The sequence below is a fragment of the Pezoporus flaviventris genome, unplaced genomic scaffold (genome assembly GCF_033815535.1).
Source record: "Pezoporus flaviventris isolate CSIRO_AGI_PZ_B2104156 unplaced genomic scaffold, CSIRO_AGI_Pfla_v1 ptg000047l, whole genome shotgun sequence".
Taxonomy (NCBI): Eukaryota; Metazoa; Chordata; class Aves; order Psittaciformes; family Psittacidae; genus Pezoporus; species Pezoporus flaviventris.
The window spans coordinates 8,686,448-8,704,851 of NW_026892595.1; the positions used below are offsets into that span (position 1 = coordinate 8,686,448).

The following is an 18,404-nucleotide window of genomic DNA, read 5'->3' on the forward strand; positions in this document are numbered from 1 at the left end:
AGAATAATCCACAGGCGGCTATTCCCCCTGTGGCTCATTATTTCTGCTGGTTATACTGCATATGGTCAGGAAGGTGTGTGACTACAGCTTTCTGTGTAGGTTGCTGTGATAAAGAGGTTCCCACCATATTTCTAGCTGGATTAGGAAAGAGATTCTTTTCTGACATACGTGAGCTGGGCCAGTTTGAAAGAAGCCTCAAAAACCAACTCATATCCTTGCAGCTTGTTGGCCTTTCTCTACCAGCAAAGCACTGAGGTGAACATAACTGAGCATCTCTGAGGACAGGATGATTAATTTTGTGATGTCCTGTTCAGTGTGATTTCATATGTTCCATCTAGTCCTTTGCAAACTTTAATAAAGTTGCTTTCATCCCTTCCAACCCAAACTGTTCTATGATTCTGTAGGATGTCTGTAGGATTTCACAAACGGGGAACTGAGGCACCAAACAGTTACATTTGAAGTCACTTTAGATACCTAAGACCTTGTGGATGTTCATGATTTCGTGGCTCTTTACACATTCAAAGCACATGTCTTGTTGACTTCATTTGTCCCCTTCATTCAGCCCTGCTGAAGATGAGAGCTCAGGCTCTTGATTCAGACTCCAGAGACTGGGGAATGTACCATGGCATCTGTGAAAAGGTCAGTTAAAACAGCTTACAGAGCCCCACAAAAATGTTTTCCACAAGCAGAGACTGTCAATCACTAACACGATTTACTTGGCATTGTTACATCCACCTATCTTTTATCTTCTTGCAGTTCTATCCTGCAATAGCCTTGGAGCTCCTGTTCCGTGGCACTGAGGTTGTGGTGGGAAAGGTCTTATGTACTGCTCCAGGTTCAGCCCCAGAGCAGGTCTGTCTTGCGCATTGAGTGTGGCAGTGACCACAGAAAACACCACATGTGATTGTGTTACTGTATCTCATGGTACACTTAGTGAGAAGGCAGACTGCTTAGGCATTCCCATTTTTATGCATACATAATATATAAGCATATACAGAGATATGTATATGAATATATATGTATCTCCGTATAGATATAATATTTTAAATTTCACATGTAACCCCTTGATTTGGAGGGTTTACATTTGTAGGGGATCTGTAGGGGATCTGTTGTGCAATAGTTGTCTGGGTTTACCATGAAGCTCTTTTACATCTTACAGCCATTTTTATGGCTGTTTGACTGTTGGAGCCCTGTATGTGCTTATGCACTTCCTTACAGGCTGCTTGAATTTTTATGATTGTGATTGCACAGAACGCAGTCAGCTTGGGACATAACTTAGGTACCTGAGATTTAGTATTTGAACGTAAGTATTGTGCACATACCAGTGTCCCATGCAGTGGATGGAAGTAGCTATGTTTGAAAAGGTCATACGTGTCAGTCTTCTCCTTATCTTACAGGCAAGGGAAGGAAACAGTGAATTTTCTGTCTCTGACAGACTTGCCCATTCTTTACTCCAGGCTGCTGGCTAAACACACCCTGGAAATCAGTTCTGGCATTCACTTAGAAGTTCCTTCACTTGCCTGAAAATACAGCACCTTGTAATTTAAAGTGCCTTTGTGCAGCATGTGCCATGTCTGAGCACTTGGCTTTCAGGGGCTTGAGAGGAGCTGGCTCCTGTGAGCAGGGCCACAGGAATGGGGGGCACATTTCTCCGAATTCTGCAGGAGGCTTCTGAAAATACCCTGTGTGCACACATTCATATCCTAACGTTACATCGCATGCGTAGGGTCTGCTCCCAAACCCACAGCCAACTAGCATAACAAAATCAGATTTTACTGCTGTAGTGTCAGCCTAGGGCTGAAATATGGCTTTGAAACCCTCCCTTTTACCCTGCTTTTCTAATGAAAAACAATCGGGCTGGAGTGTAATAGTGCTTACCCTGGCTGCATTTGACTTTAGCTTTTTACTTTTAAAGCCTTATTTTAGTCTTTAAGAGCTCCAATTAAACATTTTAGATCCAGAGTGAAAGCCTGGACATGCCTGCCTGCACAACAGTGAGATTCCTGGGTGGGAAAAGGATATTTTTATAGTAAAAATAAATGAACACAGTGGTATGTTTTCTCCTTCATATCCCTTACTCTTCATTTTCTTAGTGAAACTCCATTTGCCATTTTCTAATTTTTTTGTTTAACATCCCCTATACTCTTTCCTTTATTTCTTCCTTTTTTTTAATTTCCTCTTATCCTTTCTCCTCTTTTCTTTATTTTTCCCTTCCCTTTCCATGCTCCCTAACTTGATTTTCAGTGTTAACCCATAATGGTTTGCCATAAGGAGGACAGCTATGTCATTCTTCCAATCGGCACAGCACATGCTATAAATCCCTTTCTAAATAACACCCAAAAAAAAGAAGCCTAGGTCAGATATTTGCCCATTATGGAATGCATGTGGGAGACTATCACCAAAGAATCTGACAATGTTGCACTATTAATTACATGCCAACTCAATGAAGAAAGACTTGATTTCAGTTAGCTTTGCAGCAAACTTGAAAAGAAAATAATACCATATAACCGTCAGTTCATTAACAGCTCACCTCCAACACTACACAGTCTGGACTCCCATTATAAGCTCTACTAATGATCTGGCTAAGAAAACAAATCTCACAGTGTCCTGCAACTCACCAAGGAGAACACACTGTCACTGGTCATGGGAAATTTAGAGCTAGCCATGACAGCCCGAACAATGAAGTGATTTACACCAGGTTTGTATATAGTTTGCTAACTCATAAATTCTTACATGCAGGTGCATAGCCCAAGACTGTAAGACTATTTGGACCATGTCTACTATTATGTGGGGCTTTCAGCTCACTTCTTAATGCAAATATTAATATAGATTTGCAAATTTAATTCTCTTCTACGGTTTATAAAATACAGCTATCGCAGTCTCTCTGGGCATGTACAGTCATTTTATAAAAGTCACATGTATTAAAATGTAGCTAGATGCCTACTCCCACTTCAGCAGGCTCCACGCTGCATAGGGAAAATAAGTCTTCAGGTTCCCAGGTATTCCAGAAAAAGCCTTGAGTGGTACCAGCCCCTCACAGTTAAAGCTAATATCTGGTGTTTTGGTGCAAGAAGAGAATATCAAAGAAATATTCCCCTGAAAAGGCTTGCTCTGAAATGTGGTGGCAGAGAGACATTTCCAACACTGGCAAGACCCAATATATGGGTCTTAATAGAAGAGGTCAGACCAGGGCTAAAGCTGTTCCTGGGAAAAATAAAACAACACTGTGAGAACAGGGAAAAATATTCACTATAGCTGTCACTGTGAACATAAATCGTCATTAGACAGCTTGTTCATCTGAAAGGATGTAACAGCTGATGACAGGTCAGTTGTTACACTTGGTGTCACTGTGAAGCCAAAGGAGTGAGGTAACAGGGCTATGGGGGTGCTTCATTACAAGCTGCTCCATAACCTCCTCCTAGAAGAAAGAGAGTGCAGTGGTAAATGAAAACTTTGCTGAAAAGGAGTTTTCCCTAGAGCCTGGGCCCAGAGCTCGTTCCTGTGAGTTTCTGAGAGCTCTCCTCCTCCCACCCAACAAAAGGACATGGTAATAAATCTTTGTCAGTAGAAATCCGGTACCCTGCAGAGATCGGACCAGCTGTGATGGGTATCACGCGCACTCCCGGGTCACACTGCCTCGCCGTGTCTGCAGCTGCAGGTCATCTGAAACTCCAGTGGGGACTTCTGTCCCTCAAACAAAGGGCTCTGCTGCAGGAGCACTGCCAGCCCCAGCTGGGTGTTCTCACACAAACCTGCCCAGAACAGGACCTGCTCTGGGCAGGAATGGCTTCACAAAGGACAACACTGAGCAGGTCGCATGTGGAGGTGGCCTGGGGTCTGCAGGAGGTCAGCCACCAGCATGAGTTTGGGGAACGTTTCTGTATGAGACTGTGGTTTGGAGTCTCTTCCAACATGAGCTTTCCTGTCTTGCACTTTTCACCCTTAGTAGGTCTTATGTTCCTGAGGAAACCTAGGAGGATGGTGCAAAACCAAAGGGTTTTTAAGAGTTTCTGTGCTGGACTGGATGAGTCCTGTCTGTGTGTGTAGAAAGCCTTTGGTAGTGGGGTCACTGGCTGAGCAGTATCCACATTCAGAAACTTGTTTGTCTGTTCACATCAGGCTCAAAATAGGAGCCTTGCAAGTGTAAGCATTTGAAGGCCAGCTCCTGCTTCCTCCAATTCAAACTAGAGGAGCTGAAGTTTGCTCCTTTGGGTTTTTTCAAAAGATGCTGCAGTCTTTGCACCAAGATTAAATGATGTTTCTTATAAGACCATGAACTCTGCTCTGGTGCTTTGGGCCATAGTTTCCTCTCCCTTGCACTGCTGAGCAGACTGGGCTAAGCCACCTTCCCTCCTCACATGTGGGTGAGCATTAGTGATTTTTGATTTTACTTTGGGATCCTTAGGGAGAAAAGGAGCTGTGTGAATGCAGAAGAGTTCGGGAATATTAGCTCCAGTTAACCCAGTTTTGTTCTTGGAGAACCAGAGACCTGAAAGTTGTATGTGCCCTGAAACTGTGGTTTGGAAAATACCAGAGTCAAGGTGTGTGTGTGTGACCTACAGAAATACCTCATCTCACCACTAATTTACTCACACATGTAAACTTCATTTGTCATTCAGCTGCCCCAAATTATTTCCTGTTCCTCCCTCTTTTTCCTCTTCTTGCTTGTTTTGAAAATGCTGGTCAACACATGTTAAGCCAGAGTCTCCAAAACCAGCAAAAGAAAGTTCAGGAGAGGCAGCAAGAGAAACAGCTGAATAACACTGCCAATTTAAAAATGAGAATAAGTTACGCAGGACCTTTTATCGAACCAACAAATATTTTATAGTGTTCACCATTTGGGGCCAGCGGTTCTTTTTTCCCCTTCGTTTTAAGCTAGAATAGAAGGTGTGTAATTCATCAGGAATCTGTACATGTTTAAGTGCCTTTAAGAAATATTATGGTGATTTGTGGGGCTGATCTACTTTGTCTTGACTGCCATGTCCGTTTTTTCCCTGCTACATAATGTTCTGTACCCTTCCCTCTCTGTCGCATTCCCTCATTCACACGTTCTTTCCCCTGTTGGTTTCAAGCCATCTTTGCTTTGTCAGTGTTACCTGATAACACAAAGCAGAGTTTTAAGCCAGTTGTTGCAGTTCAGCTTGAGCTGTCTGTAACACTGTGGGGGGAGCAACGTGGATGCTTCTTGGTCCTACGTAAGTGGTTGGTCTTTCCTTTGCTGTTCCCAGCAGGGCCCTTAGGTGAAGTCAGTTCATCACCACACACATGATATTCTTAGTTCAGAATTCTTAGATCCAAAGAATAAAATGTAACCGTAATTAACATTATTTATCACACCCCTGAAGTTATCCAACTATATAAAAGTTACTAGTCTGGACTCGGCAAACGCTAAAGGTCTGAATTGTTCTGAAATATTTGAATGTGCCACAAGCACCACGTAGCCAGGGAGCCTTTGTGTGTTGTAAACTGGAGAAGGCATATGTGCTACAGCATTTATGCTGTGGCTTTCTCACCTAATACTGGATGCAGTGTGTAAAAGGGCACTGTAAGTATACTTAGATGTGTATCTTCTTGTGAATTACTTGTATATTAGTTTGACAACAGTCAGGTGTAATGGCAATTTACTAGACATACATGATGCAATTGTCCAATTTAAGGATGATTGCCTGCAAGAACCCTGGGGTTTATTTTCTTTGTGTGGGCCTTTCTGACAGCGGCAGAACAAAAGAAAACATTTAAAATATAAGAAATCTTGGAAAATTCTGCTCTTAAATGCTTTTGAAATGGTCAGAGTGTTGCTTAGGTATGTTGTCTTTGGACTTCTGAAACTCATTTCCATCGCCGCTAATACGGGATTGCAAGCTACCTTGCAAGAGAGCTGTCAGGATCAGCCACTGACTGTTTATGAAGAAATTCTGTGGTGAAAAAAAAAAAGAAAAATTATCACATATATTATTAATAATTACGTGAGTCCTGACAAATCCCATACTGTATCACAAAGCTGATATTGTCCAGTGACTACACTCTTGGCACTGCATGCTACAGTAAACTGTATACTGAAAATTCATACTGATGGAAAGGTATACAGGATTCCATTGGTAAGTGATTTATAGTGACTTCCTATTATAAACAAGAGGGAACAAATATCCCGCCTTGCTGGTTTCTTTGGACGGCTGTTGAGAGCAGAATGAGACATTCCTGGCCAGGCAAAAGCTGATTCCCTGGATGCTTGCGACTGGGAGCAGAATGAAGCACCAGAAAGTGAGATATAAATGACAATCCCTAATTATAAATTATTAAGTTTCCATTTTCATGGTGCTTAAAACTTTGCAGTTGTAAGGCAAACGATCACTGGTTTACGTGATTTCAAACCTTGTAGCTAAAAGATGCTTCTGATGTTTAATATTAAATAGACTTCCTGTATGAAGTGTATGCTGAAAGCCTACCAACATCCTTTAAGACGCAGCACATCGCTTCCTGAGACAGAGCAAACCAGCTTCAGCATCAGCTTCTTTTTGGGTTTCAAGTAATAAATATGCTACTGAGCGCAACTGTAGTTTGTTTCAGATAGTTGTGTGTGCTGGCCAGTGGTATGCTATTAATAAACTTCATTGTACATCCTATCAAATAACAAGTTCTGCGATGGTCAAGAAACCAAACACTTTCCATATTGAGAATGTTGGGTTTCGGTTTACTCATGAAACAGTACTCATGAAACAGTCGGTTTACTCATGAAACAGTCTTGCCAAAATGTTTCTTTTACAGTTGAAGTACACTTTGCAATTGTTGTACAGATATACCAAAAGCTTTAACTATCCAAAGCTTTAATTAGTAGTTGGGGGTAGAACAGGTAGATCGCAAAAAAAAGAAAAAGCAAATTGTCAGACAAGATTTACCTTTTTTTTTTTTTTTAATTTGATAAAATCTTGTCATCTGTGGTCCCTCTCTGGTCAGCGAAGAGCCAGAAATGGCCAGACTGCACTTCTACCAGGCTGAGCTAATGCCCAAAGGAGAGACACTGTCCTCCCCTCATCCAGCTAACAGCATAGCCACATGGATGATAATGCTGCCCAAAGCGAAACAGTGGGAGGGGTGCCTCTTCTAAGAAGGGCTTTGTGGTCTGGTTTTGCAGCAGCACTCAGGAACATTAGGGTGTGGTGTTAGGTGTGTTGAGAACACTTGGAGGACATCTCCATTGTTTGTGAATGGAGTCTGGACAGCTAGCCTGGATAAAGATACATGACTTGGATGGTAGATTTATGGCAGTTGAGGTGAACCCTACCCTTTCTTTGGAGTTGGATCTATTTGGTTTGACTGGCAAGATGTCAAGGAGAGCATGAGGAATGGTCTTTGTCTCTCAATGTGGTCATCCCCATCCAAAAAAAAATGATGGTAACACTTATTTCCGTAGCTAAGGGCTGTTCAGACATACATGGGCTGCTTGAATGCTGTGGTAGTGCAAACTAGGATATGCTGTCAGAGGTTTGGTGTAGCAGAAAAGGTTTTTTGGCAAGAAAATGGGAGCCTGTGCTTTGAAATGATGGATTTTCAGACTTCGTTGTACTAACTTGCTTTTACAGCGCTTATTAGCAAGAGCTTTGCAAATTATCAATGATGGTTTTACTGTAACCCAGTTTCGAGTTTCTTTGACATAAATTATTTGTCTGGAAAAACATAAAATCTGAATGGAGTAGAAAAAAAGACTTGTAATTCAGGAAAAATCTTCAGCAAAGTTAAAGAATGGGTAGCTTTCTGCTCTTGGATTTTATTTTTTAGCTTTGCTACTGCTTTTATATACCCTGGGCAAGGCGCTTTCTTTTAGAGCTGGCTAAACACCAGTAAAAAATATTTGCAAATACTCCTTCAAATAAATGCTGGAATTGGAATGTGTGTCACCATTCACACCTACTTTCCTCAGAAGTTTGTACAAGCAATTTTTTTGTTCGTAGGAAACATTTTCCAACAGCAAAAGAAACTGACAGATGCTTGAGAGAGGTGTATTTATATCCAGGTTTGCTCTGGCAACGACATTCATTATTACTTGCCATTTCCATTTCTATACCTACTGACCTATTCAGTCTTCAAGCTTCTCTTTAAAATTGTCTCTATTAAAAAAAAAAGGAGGCAGAGCTGAAAAGTTATTTGTAGCCAAGTACAGCATGAAGAAGGAGATACTTGGTGTCATTCAGTACCTCTCTCTGGGTCAAATGTTTCTTTTTCCTGTGGTTCCCTCTCCTATGCATATGTTGAACTTCCCGCTCTTGAGTACCATTCAAGCACTGATCTGGGAAAGCCTAAGAGATACTTATTTAAGATGCACTCTTTTGGAGCAAAACGCAAACCTTGGTTGCTTGTGGACATTTATTTATAAAGCTGTTTTGCTTTAGGAAGCCTGCTAAATCAAATAGCTTGGCAAACATCTAACCTAAGAAATAGCAGCTGGTCTCCCTGCATTTCTTTGATGGGACTGATATTCAGTGGTCACCTCCAAGTGCTGGGCTGTGTGTCTGGGCTGAGCTGTTCAACATCAGTTGGCTGTATGAGAAAATGGGCTTCTGGCCAGTGGTGGGCAAAGTTGCTCTTGAGTGGAGAACTACCGAGGGTTGCAATGTACTTTGAGATCTCTTCCACAGGAAGCTCTGTTTAAAGATAATATCAACTTTTAATTTATCATCTGATAGAAATCTGGCAATGAGGTGCTGCTCATAAGAGCTGCATTACTTATGAGAATTTATATTGCATTTAGGGGCTTTTGGGGTTCTGTAGCCACTTAGTGCTCATGCCACTTCTGTTTCTTTTGTTTAACTCATTCTCCATAGGTATTGCAGTTAGGCATCGGCTTCTTGCTCCTTTATAGTGAGTTTCTGTGTCAGGATAGCAAGCCCACTGGATAAAGCTTATACATTTCAACCTGGTAAATATTTCTGGCTTCTCTGCAACGTGAGGACTTAATGAATGAACAAATGTGACTCTTGATGGGAAAAGTGTAGCTCATGCCTGTGATGCAGTTTCATCCTTGAAGACTGCTAACCAAGTATGCTTGTTACTTGTGCTCTTCTCAGCCTGCTTCTGTGGCTGAGTCGCAGCCTGGGCGAAGGGTGCATTAGAAACCACACACATCATGTGTAGATGGGTGAAAGTGCTATTTTTAGTGCTTACAAGAAGGCATTCACTGAGGGGCAACGAAGCTGATTTTTATTTTTAGTTTTGCAATTCCTCACATCCTTGTGATTTATGTTTTGAAAAACTAGCTCTATCACCCTGCAAAATGTAGGTAAACCTCCAAAACCAACTTTATTGTTACTATTGGTGAGATAACCTTTTCCTGCACATAGGTTGGTGTGGGATGCACTGGGCAGGGCTTGGCACCAGTACTGCCATCACAGTTCTGCTGAGCCTCAGTGAGGCTCTGCCTCACCAAAGCCTATTTCTGTAAGGTCATGTCTCAGGAACCTCCCCACAGCATTTCTTTTGACATGTGCCCTGCTCCAAGTTCAGTGCAGATTTCTCCAGGCAGACAATTGCATGAAGCTGGCCCTTTATATGTGATAAAACAAAGATTTTATTTGGAAATCTGCCATCAATTTTGGAATTAATCTTGGGTTATTTGTCCATATGCCTATTCCATGACCTTGCTTGTTTTAGAAACGATTAAAAGAAAATAGACATCTTCTTTTTCTCCTGTTTTCAGAAACCCTGGAGAATGGACCCAATAAGTGTGAAAGGTGAGTAAAGACTTCACAGTTTTCCAAAATTACTGTTGTTATCATTACACTTTTCCTGACATCACATAGCTTTGTAAGCTGTATGTGTAAATATTTGTTACTGCTTGAATCTAGCGCAGCTAACAGAAAAGGAACCAGCAAAGATGAAACATACTGGAAGGAGATCAACGCAGCTATGGCCCTAACGAACCTTGCCCAGGGGAAGGATAAACTGCAGGGAACTACCAGCTGCATCATTCAGAAATCATCACATATATCAGAAGTAAAGACTGTTAAAGTGCCATTAGTTCAGCAGTTTTAAGAGATGGGTCCTGTTTTCTTTTTCCTGTCGAATGGACATTTTTCTTGCAGGATCGTTTTTTCAGCAAAATCAGATTCATGGCTATGAGGCAAATGTGGAAAATAGGTCCCCTTTAACAGTATGGTCAGTTGAAAAAAATAATGTTCCTTCTGACTCAGACGTTTTCATTGTATTAAATGAAATGTTCAATTGCTTCTATAAAAGGCATGTAAATTATAAAAAACTGTTTTTATCAAAACATTAACTTATTTTATGTTAATCAAAGTGCGCATAAGATGTTTGCATTGCTATTACAGTAAGTGCCTTGCTTTCAAAAAATAAGCTATAACGTGGGCATAGTATAACAGTATTATGCCTCAAAATGACAATGCCATAATGCTTAAACTTTGTATATTATTCCAAGTGGGCTTAAGCAGCCTAGGGCTAAAATCATTACTGCTGGAGGCCCTGGAGAGTTGTGCTTATTTGACTTCTACAAATTGACAAGTCTTAATGGAGTTGTTACATCATTTTCTCTCTCTTTGTTTTAATCAACAGTGTTATAAAAATTGTACAGTATGTTTTGTCAGAGTGACAATGAGGTTGTTATGCATGTTTCTTACCTGTATATGCAGTATATTAAAATACCAAAATCATTCCTTTGAAAAGTGCAATACTCTAGAATACACAAATTTAGGAGATAATTGTTCAGATTATTTTGAACTTATACATATGCTCCCAGCTGTGTTGCTCATGAAAGATTTCTAGTTGAGAAGGTTCTAACTAGGCTAACTGCAAAGTCAAGTTGAATTTCTATGATTTTAAAGCTTTGCTAGTGACTTACTGAAGTTTTGATAGAAGTACAATTGATTTCTGCTTGTATGAAACTAAATCTATAGTGCCATTTATTACTTGCGGTGGAGCTCAAAAAAGTTTCCATGGTGAAACTTACTACTTTAACGTGGTTTAAACATTTTTATTTTGTATGTACTGCATAAATGAGGACAGTTGATTGACAGTTTGCGTTTCAGTGAGAAAAAGCTATAATATAAACTATCAAAGCCCAAACTAGAAACACAAATGGGAAGTGAAACGTTGAAAAATCTCAGCATTTGAGGTGGGAGGGTTTTAAGTAGATACTAAACCATGTATTAAATGTCATGTCTCTAAACTTGACTGCTGTTGAGTATAATAATGAGCATAAAAACCAGGTTTATTTTTAAATTTTATTGGGAGGTGTACGAGTTATTCTTAAGTCATATAACAATAGTCTAATGAGGTTTACAGTGCTTGAATAAACAGTGGCAAAGCCAAACCCAATTCATACTGAATCAGTTACAGAAAACTGGAAAAGAGCTGATTGTTGCTGGGATTTGGATTTTTTCCTGTGGGTATCCTGTCAGGTTTTTTTCCTACTTACCCCTTTCCTTGTTTCTCTTTTTGGTGAGCCATCAAGGAACAAGACATGACTTTAGTCCTGCTCCCACTGAGTGTAATGGCAGAACTCCCACTTCAGTGGAAGCGAGACTGTGCTAATGATGAAACTAACTTGCAAGTAGAGGCTGTTTCAGTTGCACTAAAATAGTCAAGATACATTGCAAATATCAGCCTTGGTGTGATTCTTAGGAAACTTCTTAATGTAACATAACATGTTGTTGGGTTTGTTTAGTGTACAATGAAAATGATTTGATATGAAAATATTTTGTACATATATATTTTTACTTTGTTTTCTAAATTGCTGATTTGCATTGACTTAAAGTGCCAAGCAAGAAATGTATGTCATGACTGTATGAACAGTTGAAGTACATGTTTTACTGACTTGCATCATTATATGTCTAAGATTCCATGACATTAATTTTTGATACTTTACTGGGTTTTGACATAATAATGTGAGTTTATAACTAATAGCAGAGAGCTAATACTTCACTTTTGTTCATACTATTATAAGTTATTCTGGTATTAAATATTTTGTGACAATAAATTGATGGTTTTGACAAACTTTTCTGTTTGAAGTATTCACAGTGTTTTTGTCTGTATAAATGACAACAAAACTTGTCATGTAAAAAAGGTACTTTTGAGAACTTCTCTGGAGTAAAGCTGGAGAAGACAAGCCATTGTATAAACAACTTGTTCATGGTTCTTTTTTTAAATGATCAAAGCACAAAGAATAATCTGTAAAACACATCAAGTGGGGTTTAAATTTAAGAAATACTTGGCATAATTTCTTGTTACCATTTCCTTTAATTTATTTTTTTCTACTGCTGCTTTAGAGTTTTCTGAAAACACAAATTCTAATGAATTACGTGTGTGTCTTTTTTTTAAGAACAAAAATCATGATCAGTGCTGAGCCAACAGCTAATGAAGACTCAATAATTATTTATGATATTGGAAAAACAAACATTATTACTATTGCTCTTCTTTGTTTCAACATATGTAACCATTTTAGTAGAATAAATAACTGCAAACAACATCTTGTTGGTTTGAATTAAATATTCATTTATCTGTCCTTAGTCATTTGTGTTTCTGGTTTCCTGATGTAGTCAGGGTTTCTCTGTACTGAGACACAAGGATGGGATAGGGTTAGGGTTAGGGTTAGTCCTGGTTCAGTTATATGAAGCAGCTTAGCACATCCCTGATACACAGAGGAATCCGTAGCTAATCATTCTACTGAGTCACTGGAGAAGGTACATGAGCTGGGAAAGACTTCGGTCATGTAGGAATCTTTTATGAGTACAGGGATCTTTTATGAGTACAGGCTATGTTTGTGTATAGTACCCTGTATAGATACTCTCTGGCTGTGAAGCCTTGGTGGGGAATGAGATGCAGTCAGCCCATCCAGAAGGTCAGTGCTCATAGGAATGACAGCCCAGCGCAACTGGGCTCCTAACTTGCGTACCTCAGCAAAGTTCTTCCAGTTACATGGGAAGAGTGAAAGTTTTGGTGAGCACTTGGCACTTTCAGGTTTTATTTACTGCTAATCTGTGATACACGTATACCCCTGCAACATATGCAGCCATCCAACATGTCAGTGGATTTGAGTATTCAGTTGATAATGCAAGTTCCTGATGAAATATACAACCTGATTTTTGCTGCTGGGAATGCATAGAAACACCCATATCCTAATGGTGCTGAGCTTCTCAGCATCTACGTTGTACCCAAGTCTGACAAGAAGAAACCAACTCATTCTGCTTCCAAGAACTCTTAACATCATTTGCAAGAGCTGAGCATTCCCAGCCTGTTACAAACCACTGAGAGTTAAGGGGACCTTCAATTTTTCCAGCTTGCTCAGGAGTTAGGATATACACTAGGATCAGGACTACAGTCTCCTCTTCCAGCATTGTACAATGGCTACAGCCTCTGAGCTATAGTTCTCTTTGTGGCCTCATGCTCTCAGTTGGTGGCCTAATATATAAATACGTACCCCAGGTGAAGCAGTTCCAACAGGAGGACTGAAAGCAAAGTCTCAGGAAAACATATAGGCCATCTTTGAGGACATTTGCTAACTTGGTGACCTAAGTTTTAACTAGGACTTTGGCAAAGAATGACAAGTAGACTTGGATGCCCCCATGCAAGTAGATGAAATAACCACTGCACTGTGGCTTAGAAGGAGAAGATGGGGAAGGGAAGTTCATAGCACCTCTGTACCGTGCAAGGAAGAATAGATTTAGCTTAGGCTAGGGGAAAGGCTGTGGGCTTAAACCTGTTTCTTCATTATAGCTTTGCTCAGCTAATTTTTCATTATGTGCCCTAGCTTTGATGAATGATGTTTTTACTTAACTGTCCATATCAGTGGAGATCCACAACACCAAATGTGAGATGCTATTGCAGGAAGCAGCCTTGACTATAAAAATTAGTGGGATCTCTGCTAATTACAAGCTTTCTGAACTCTCCATGCTCTTAATGCCCAGAAAGCCCTTCTTTGTACCCCCTACAACATCCCCAGCAGTGGGAGAGACTGTAGGAATTGTTCTGCATTAGTCAAAAGGGAACCCCCACTGGGGAAAGGAGTTTATGGCTGCCCTGGGAATGCTCTGGAGTACCAGGGAACTGCCTTCCACAGTGGGCAAATACTGGCTTAAGGAATCACCCGGGGCTAGTCAGGGCTATCAGGTATCATGCCAGTGGGGCACAGCATGCCCTGCCTACCAAGAGACTGCCAGGCAGTGAGGCTGTAACCACTGAGCTCAGACCCTCCTCCAGGAATCCTTCCAGACACTTGCAGGCTCAGTGATGCCTCTGTTTCTTTTGGTCTTGAGGAAGCGCTGTGCCATATTTCCCTGCATGGCTTCCAAGGGCCATGCAGGCTGTTGGGTGTATCTGCTGATAAATCTCTTGTGTGGGATGGGAGATGAGAGTAAGTGCAACTAGTCAACCAGCCTTCCAAAGCTGCTCAAAACCCCTATAAATTGAGCTCCACCAGGTCTGTACAAGTCTTAGTCATAATTTCTGCATTCAAAAGAGCACTGAGGACCTCAGAGCAGCCCTGGCGCAGCTGGGATCCTGGTACTGCCAGGAGAGAAAAGCGGTTACAGCAGCAAAGCTTGTCACTGCTCCTTGGGCTGTGTACTGCCTTAGGTGCCCACTGTGGCAAAGGGAAGGGAACAGGTGTCTTCTATCATGGCTTTCTCACACATACCAATGTTTTTTTGCTGTGAAATCTCATGTTCTGCTATGAATACTTCAACTCAAGTTGTGCTTCTACTCAGCCCTTAGTGTGACTGCACTTTTTTAAACCCTGGCCTGTTACTTGAAAGAAAATAGTCTGGGCTTGGCACAGACTGAGGACACCAGACCCTCCAGTACTTCACAAGCAGCTCTAAATTGCAATTTGGTGGTCACAGTGACAGCTTCAAGAATGACAGACCCCTGTTGTGTTCCTGTGTTGCTATGAACAATCTGTGAGACTCTTGGAGAATCAGAAAGAACCGCAAAGGGATCCAGGCTCCTAGCCTAACAGATCCAAGCATTTCTGAAGGTCCGAGGGAGAAGGCATGTCTTCAGGGCGAAGTGCAGGCAGTTGCATGCCTGCTCTGAGCCCACTGGACAGAAACATAGCCTAGTTCAGAAACTGGGTAACCAAGTTTGGAACCAAGCTCTAGCTCCTACCTGAAGGTTCCCAGGAGAGCACGGACTGGACTCAGCACAGTGCCAATGTCTGTGCAGCTTCTGGACCATTGCCTGTTCTATGCCTTCATTTGTCCACCACAATGTCCTCAAATTTCTCTGTGTTTTGGTGCACATTTCAAAGAGAATAACAAAACTGCTCGGCATTGCTGAGCTGCTGTGTGTAGAAGCATGCTGATATTTGAGAGCTGCTCTGGTAGAATACCTACCCAGCCTAGGAAAATGAAGCATGATGGAAAGGGCTAAATTGCCTGAGAGCACTGCTTTCACACACTGCAAGGGAGGCTACAGGGATCCAGCCTGGATGGAAGTTCATGTTGTACGAGCTGGTTTGCCAGTGTCTGGGTGTGCTCAATCTCCATCATCAGCAGAATCGAGACCCAAACTCATGGCTTTCATAGTGCTGGGTGGCTGAGCCAGTGTTTAGTTTTGGGCCCCATCTTGCAACTCCTCTTGTTTAACAAGAAGGAAGGAGGTTAGCTAAAATACAAGTACCTTGTGAGAAAAGAAAAAAAAGAAGAAGTGGAAAAGAGACATGAATGCCTAATGCAACAGAAAAAAAAACCAACCCAAACCTCCTTAATGTTGGTGTTATGTCAGCTTGGGTTATTGGCAGTGGAAGTGGTTATTGGCAGCGGAAGTTAGACCTGGCTGGAGGCTAATATAACTTGTGCACCTGACTTTTTAAAAGGAGCTGAGGTCTGGTTTCTTTATGGATGAGCTGTTTTTCATCCGTAGTGTTGGTCCCTTCTTCATATTTCCTAAACCTTCTTTTCAGCCTGTTTTGGACTTGATTCTCTTTCTATCTTCCCACCTGAAAAGTCTCCTGTTCTGTGCAGACAGCAATGGGATCCTTCCCACCAAAGTTCATTCTTCTGGCTTTGCAGTTTCTGGGGCCATATAGTGAAAGATGTATGATTCAACAAGGTGGCGTTCAGTGACAAAGTCTGATATCTCCCTTCTCCTAGCCTAGGGCCAGTGAACATATGAAGTCTCAGGAGTGTGCAACAGGGGCTCTTCAACCAACAAACTTTGCCATCTATCACTTCACTCCTAAGTACTACTGCTTTTGGCTATCTTAACTCCCCAAAGGACTGTCAATTTAACCGTAACTACGTAAGAACTGCCAAGTCTCATTTTATGAGCTGCTGTTGAGAGTTTAGCTATTTAAGGCTGATTTTAAACAATTTTTATTGGTACTTCGTGGCATGGGTCTGATTTACAGTGCTGTAAATAACCACAAATTAGGGACATTTCTTTCTTTATGGTAAAGGCACATTATCTTGAGCATAAGAAAGATAGTTGTTGGTGAAGAACTGGAGTGCAGGCCCTTTTCTGCCACAGGCTTCCTGTGTGAGCTTAGGCAAGCCTCATAGAATCATAGAATAGGTAGGGTTGGAAAGAACCTTAAGATCATCAGGTTCTAAGCCCCCTGCCATGGGCAGGGACACCTCCCACTAAACCATGTCACCCAAGGCTCTGTCTGACCTGGCGTTGAACACCACTAGGGACGGAGCATTCACAACTTCCTTGGGCAACCCATTCCAGTGCCTCACCACCCTCACAGTAAAGAATTTCTTCCTTATATCCAATCTAAACTTCCCCTGTTTAAGTTTTAACCTGTTAGCCCTTGTCCTGTCACTACAGTCCCTAATGAAGAGTCCCTCCCTAGCATCCCTATAAGCCCCCCTTCAGATACTGGAAGGCTGCTATGAGGTCTCCATGCAGCCTTCTCTTCTCCAGGCTGAACAGCCCCAACTTTCTCAGCCTGTCCTCATAAGGGAGGTGTTTGGTTCATGCATAAAAACTGGCTTTATCCCCTGGGGATGATTTAAGCATCAGGGAATGTACAATGAGAATCTCATCTACAAGACATCCCTCACTGCTCACTCACCCTGATGCTATAAGGCTGTGAAGGTAGGAGAGAGCAGTGCTGTTTTGTAAGTAGTACTCTCAGTTTGATGCACTTAAGCATCTATAGATATCTGATGGTAAGTGCAATTTAAAATTGCATCTCAGGAGTCTGTCCCAGAGCAGGTATCACCATCTGCAGCACTTCCATCTCTTCACTGACTGCAGCAGGAAAACAAGCTTCCAACTGAGACTGGATTTCCAAACCTGGCACAGACAAAGTAAGGGAAAACAAACCAAACTCTCAAGAAACAAGACATTAGGTCCTGCACAATGAAGAGACCTTATGGACTCAGGCCACCACTACCTACCTTCCTCTGCAACATCAGCTGAGGAGCACACTGAAGCACCTGGAAAACCTCATCCTCGGAAGGGTGAAATGTGTCTTTCCAACTTAAAAAATACTCACTTGCAGTCCAGGGACTTGTGGATGTATAAATTCAGGTGTAAGATCAGATGTTTCACTCAGGACCATCCTGAGTATCCTTGGGGATACTCAGCAGAGCAGTCTGATCTTCCTCATAGTAACTGCTATGAGGATGAGAATCTTCACTTCAAAGGGATTTAAGCTACTTTTTCATGCCCTTTCAAAAATTGCCAGCCAGATCTGAAAACTGTGACATTTGTTCATCAGAGTCGGAAGAAATCCAGAAGTCATGCTGCAAAAGGTGACCCTGCCCTGTGCTGTCCTGGTGGGATAGGACAGCAGACCATAGACATCAAGGTGGGAGCTTCAGTGCCTTCACAGCACTGCACATATGGGTTCTTCTTCAATGGTAAATTTCCCATTCACATTTGCTGTTTTCACATGCACAGAAAAAGGAAGCCAGTCTTCTGTTCAGAGGGAGGAGCAAGGGTGTATAACTGAAATACATGGCTAAACACTTTGGGCAGCAGTTAAAATGTGAATCTAACTTTGGAGATCTTGTGAAATGGCCACAAAATATCTTCCAAGTATTCAACGGCAGCCAATGTAGTAGTGAAAAGTGGTCAGCCACATTTCAGCTAGATCGTTGCAAATTAAATGCTAGGTCAGCAAAATCAAAACATTTTGTGGAACAAGAAAACTGTCTTTAATTTCCTTGGATTTCTTTTAATGAAATGGATTTCTTCTTTAATGAAGAAGTCTAGTCTTCCAGATTATTTTTTTTTGCCTTGAAATATAAAATAATTATAATAAGAAAGGTTGAATTCAAAGCCAAAATAGAAATCATTGACACTTATCAAAATATTGAGGTTACCAAATATTTTTACTGATTTTACAAAATCTTTTGGCTATTCATATTCATTTGTTTATACATTTACACTTTCCAACCCAGTTTAAAATGAGAAAGTTTTAACATCTCAAAAATTTCCTCAGGATG

The 18,404-nt window shown here is 41.3% G+C and overlaps 1 protein-coding gene across 4 annotated transcripts in view; it reads left to right on the forward strand.

Moving 5' to 3' along the window:
• The window catches only part of MKX (mohawk homeobox), a 48,340-nt gene extending 35,865 nt beyond the window's left edge, over nt 1-12,475 (forward strand). For 3 of the 4 annotated variants that reach the window (XM_061468194.1, XM_061468195.1, XM_061468193.1), the window contains 2 exons: nt 9,692-9,725; nt 9,840-12,475. In XM_061468194.1, coding sequence (XP_061324178.1) covers nt 9,692-9,725; nt 9,840-10,026 — 221 coding nt within the window. In that variant the 3' untranslated portion in view covers nt 10,027-12,475. The remainder of the gene's footprint in view (nt 1-9,691; nt 9,726-9,839) is intronic. The other variant, XM_061468196.1, reaches the window with a different exon arrangement.
• Nucleotides 12,476-18,404: the final 5,929 nt, after the last annotated feature.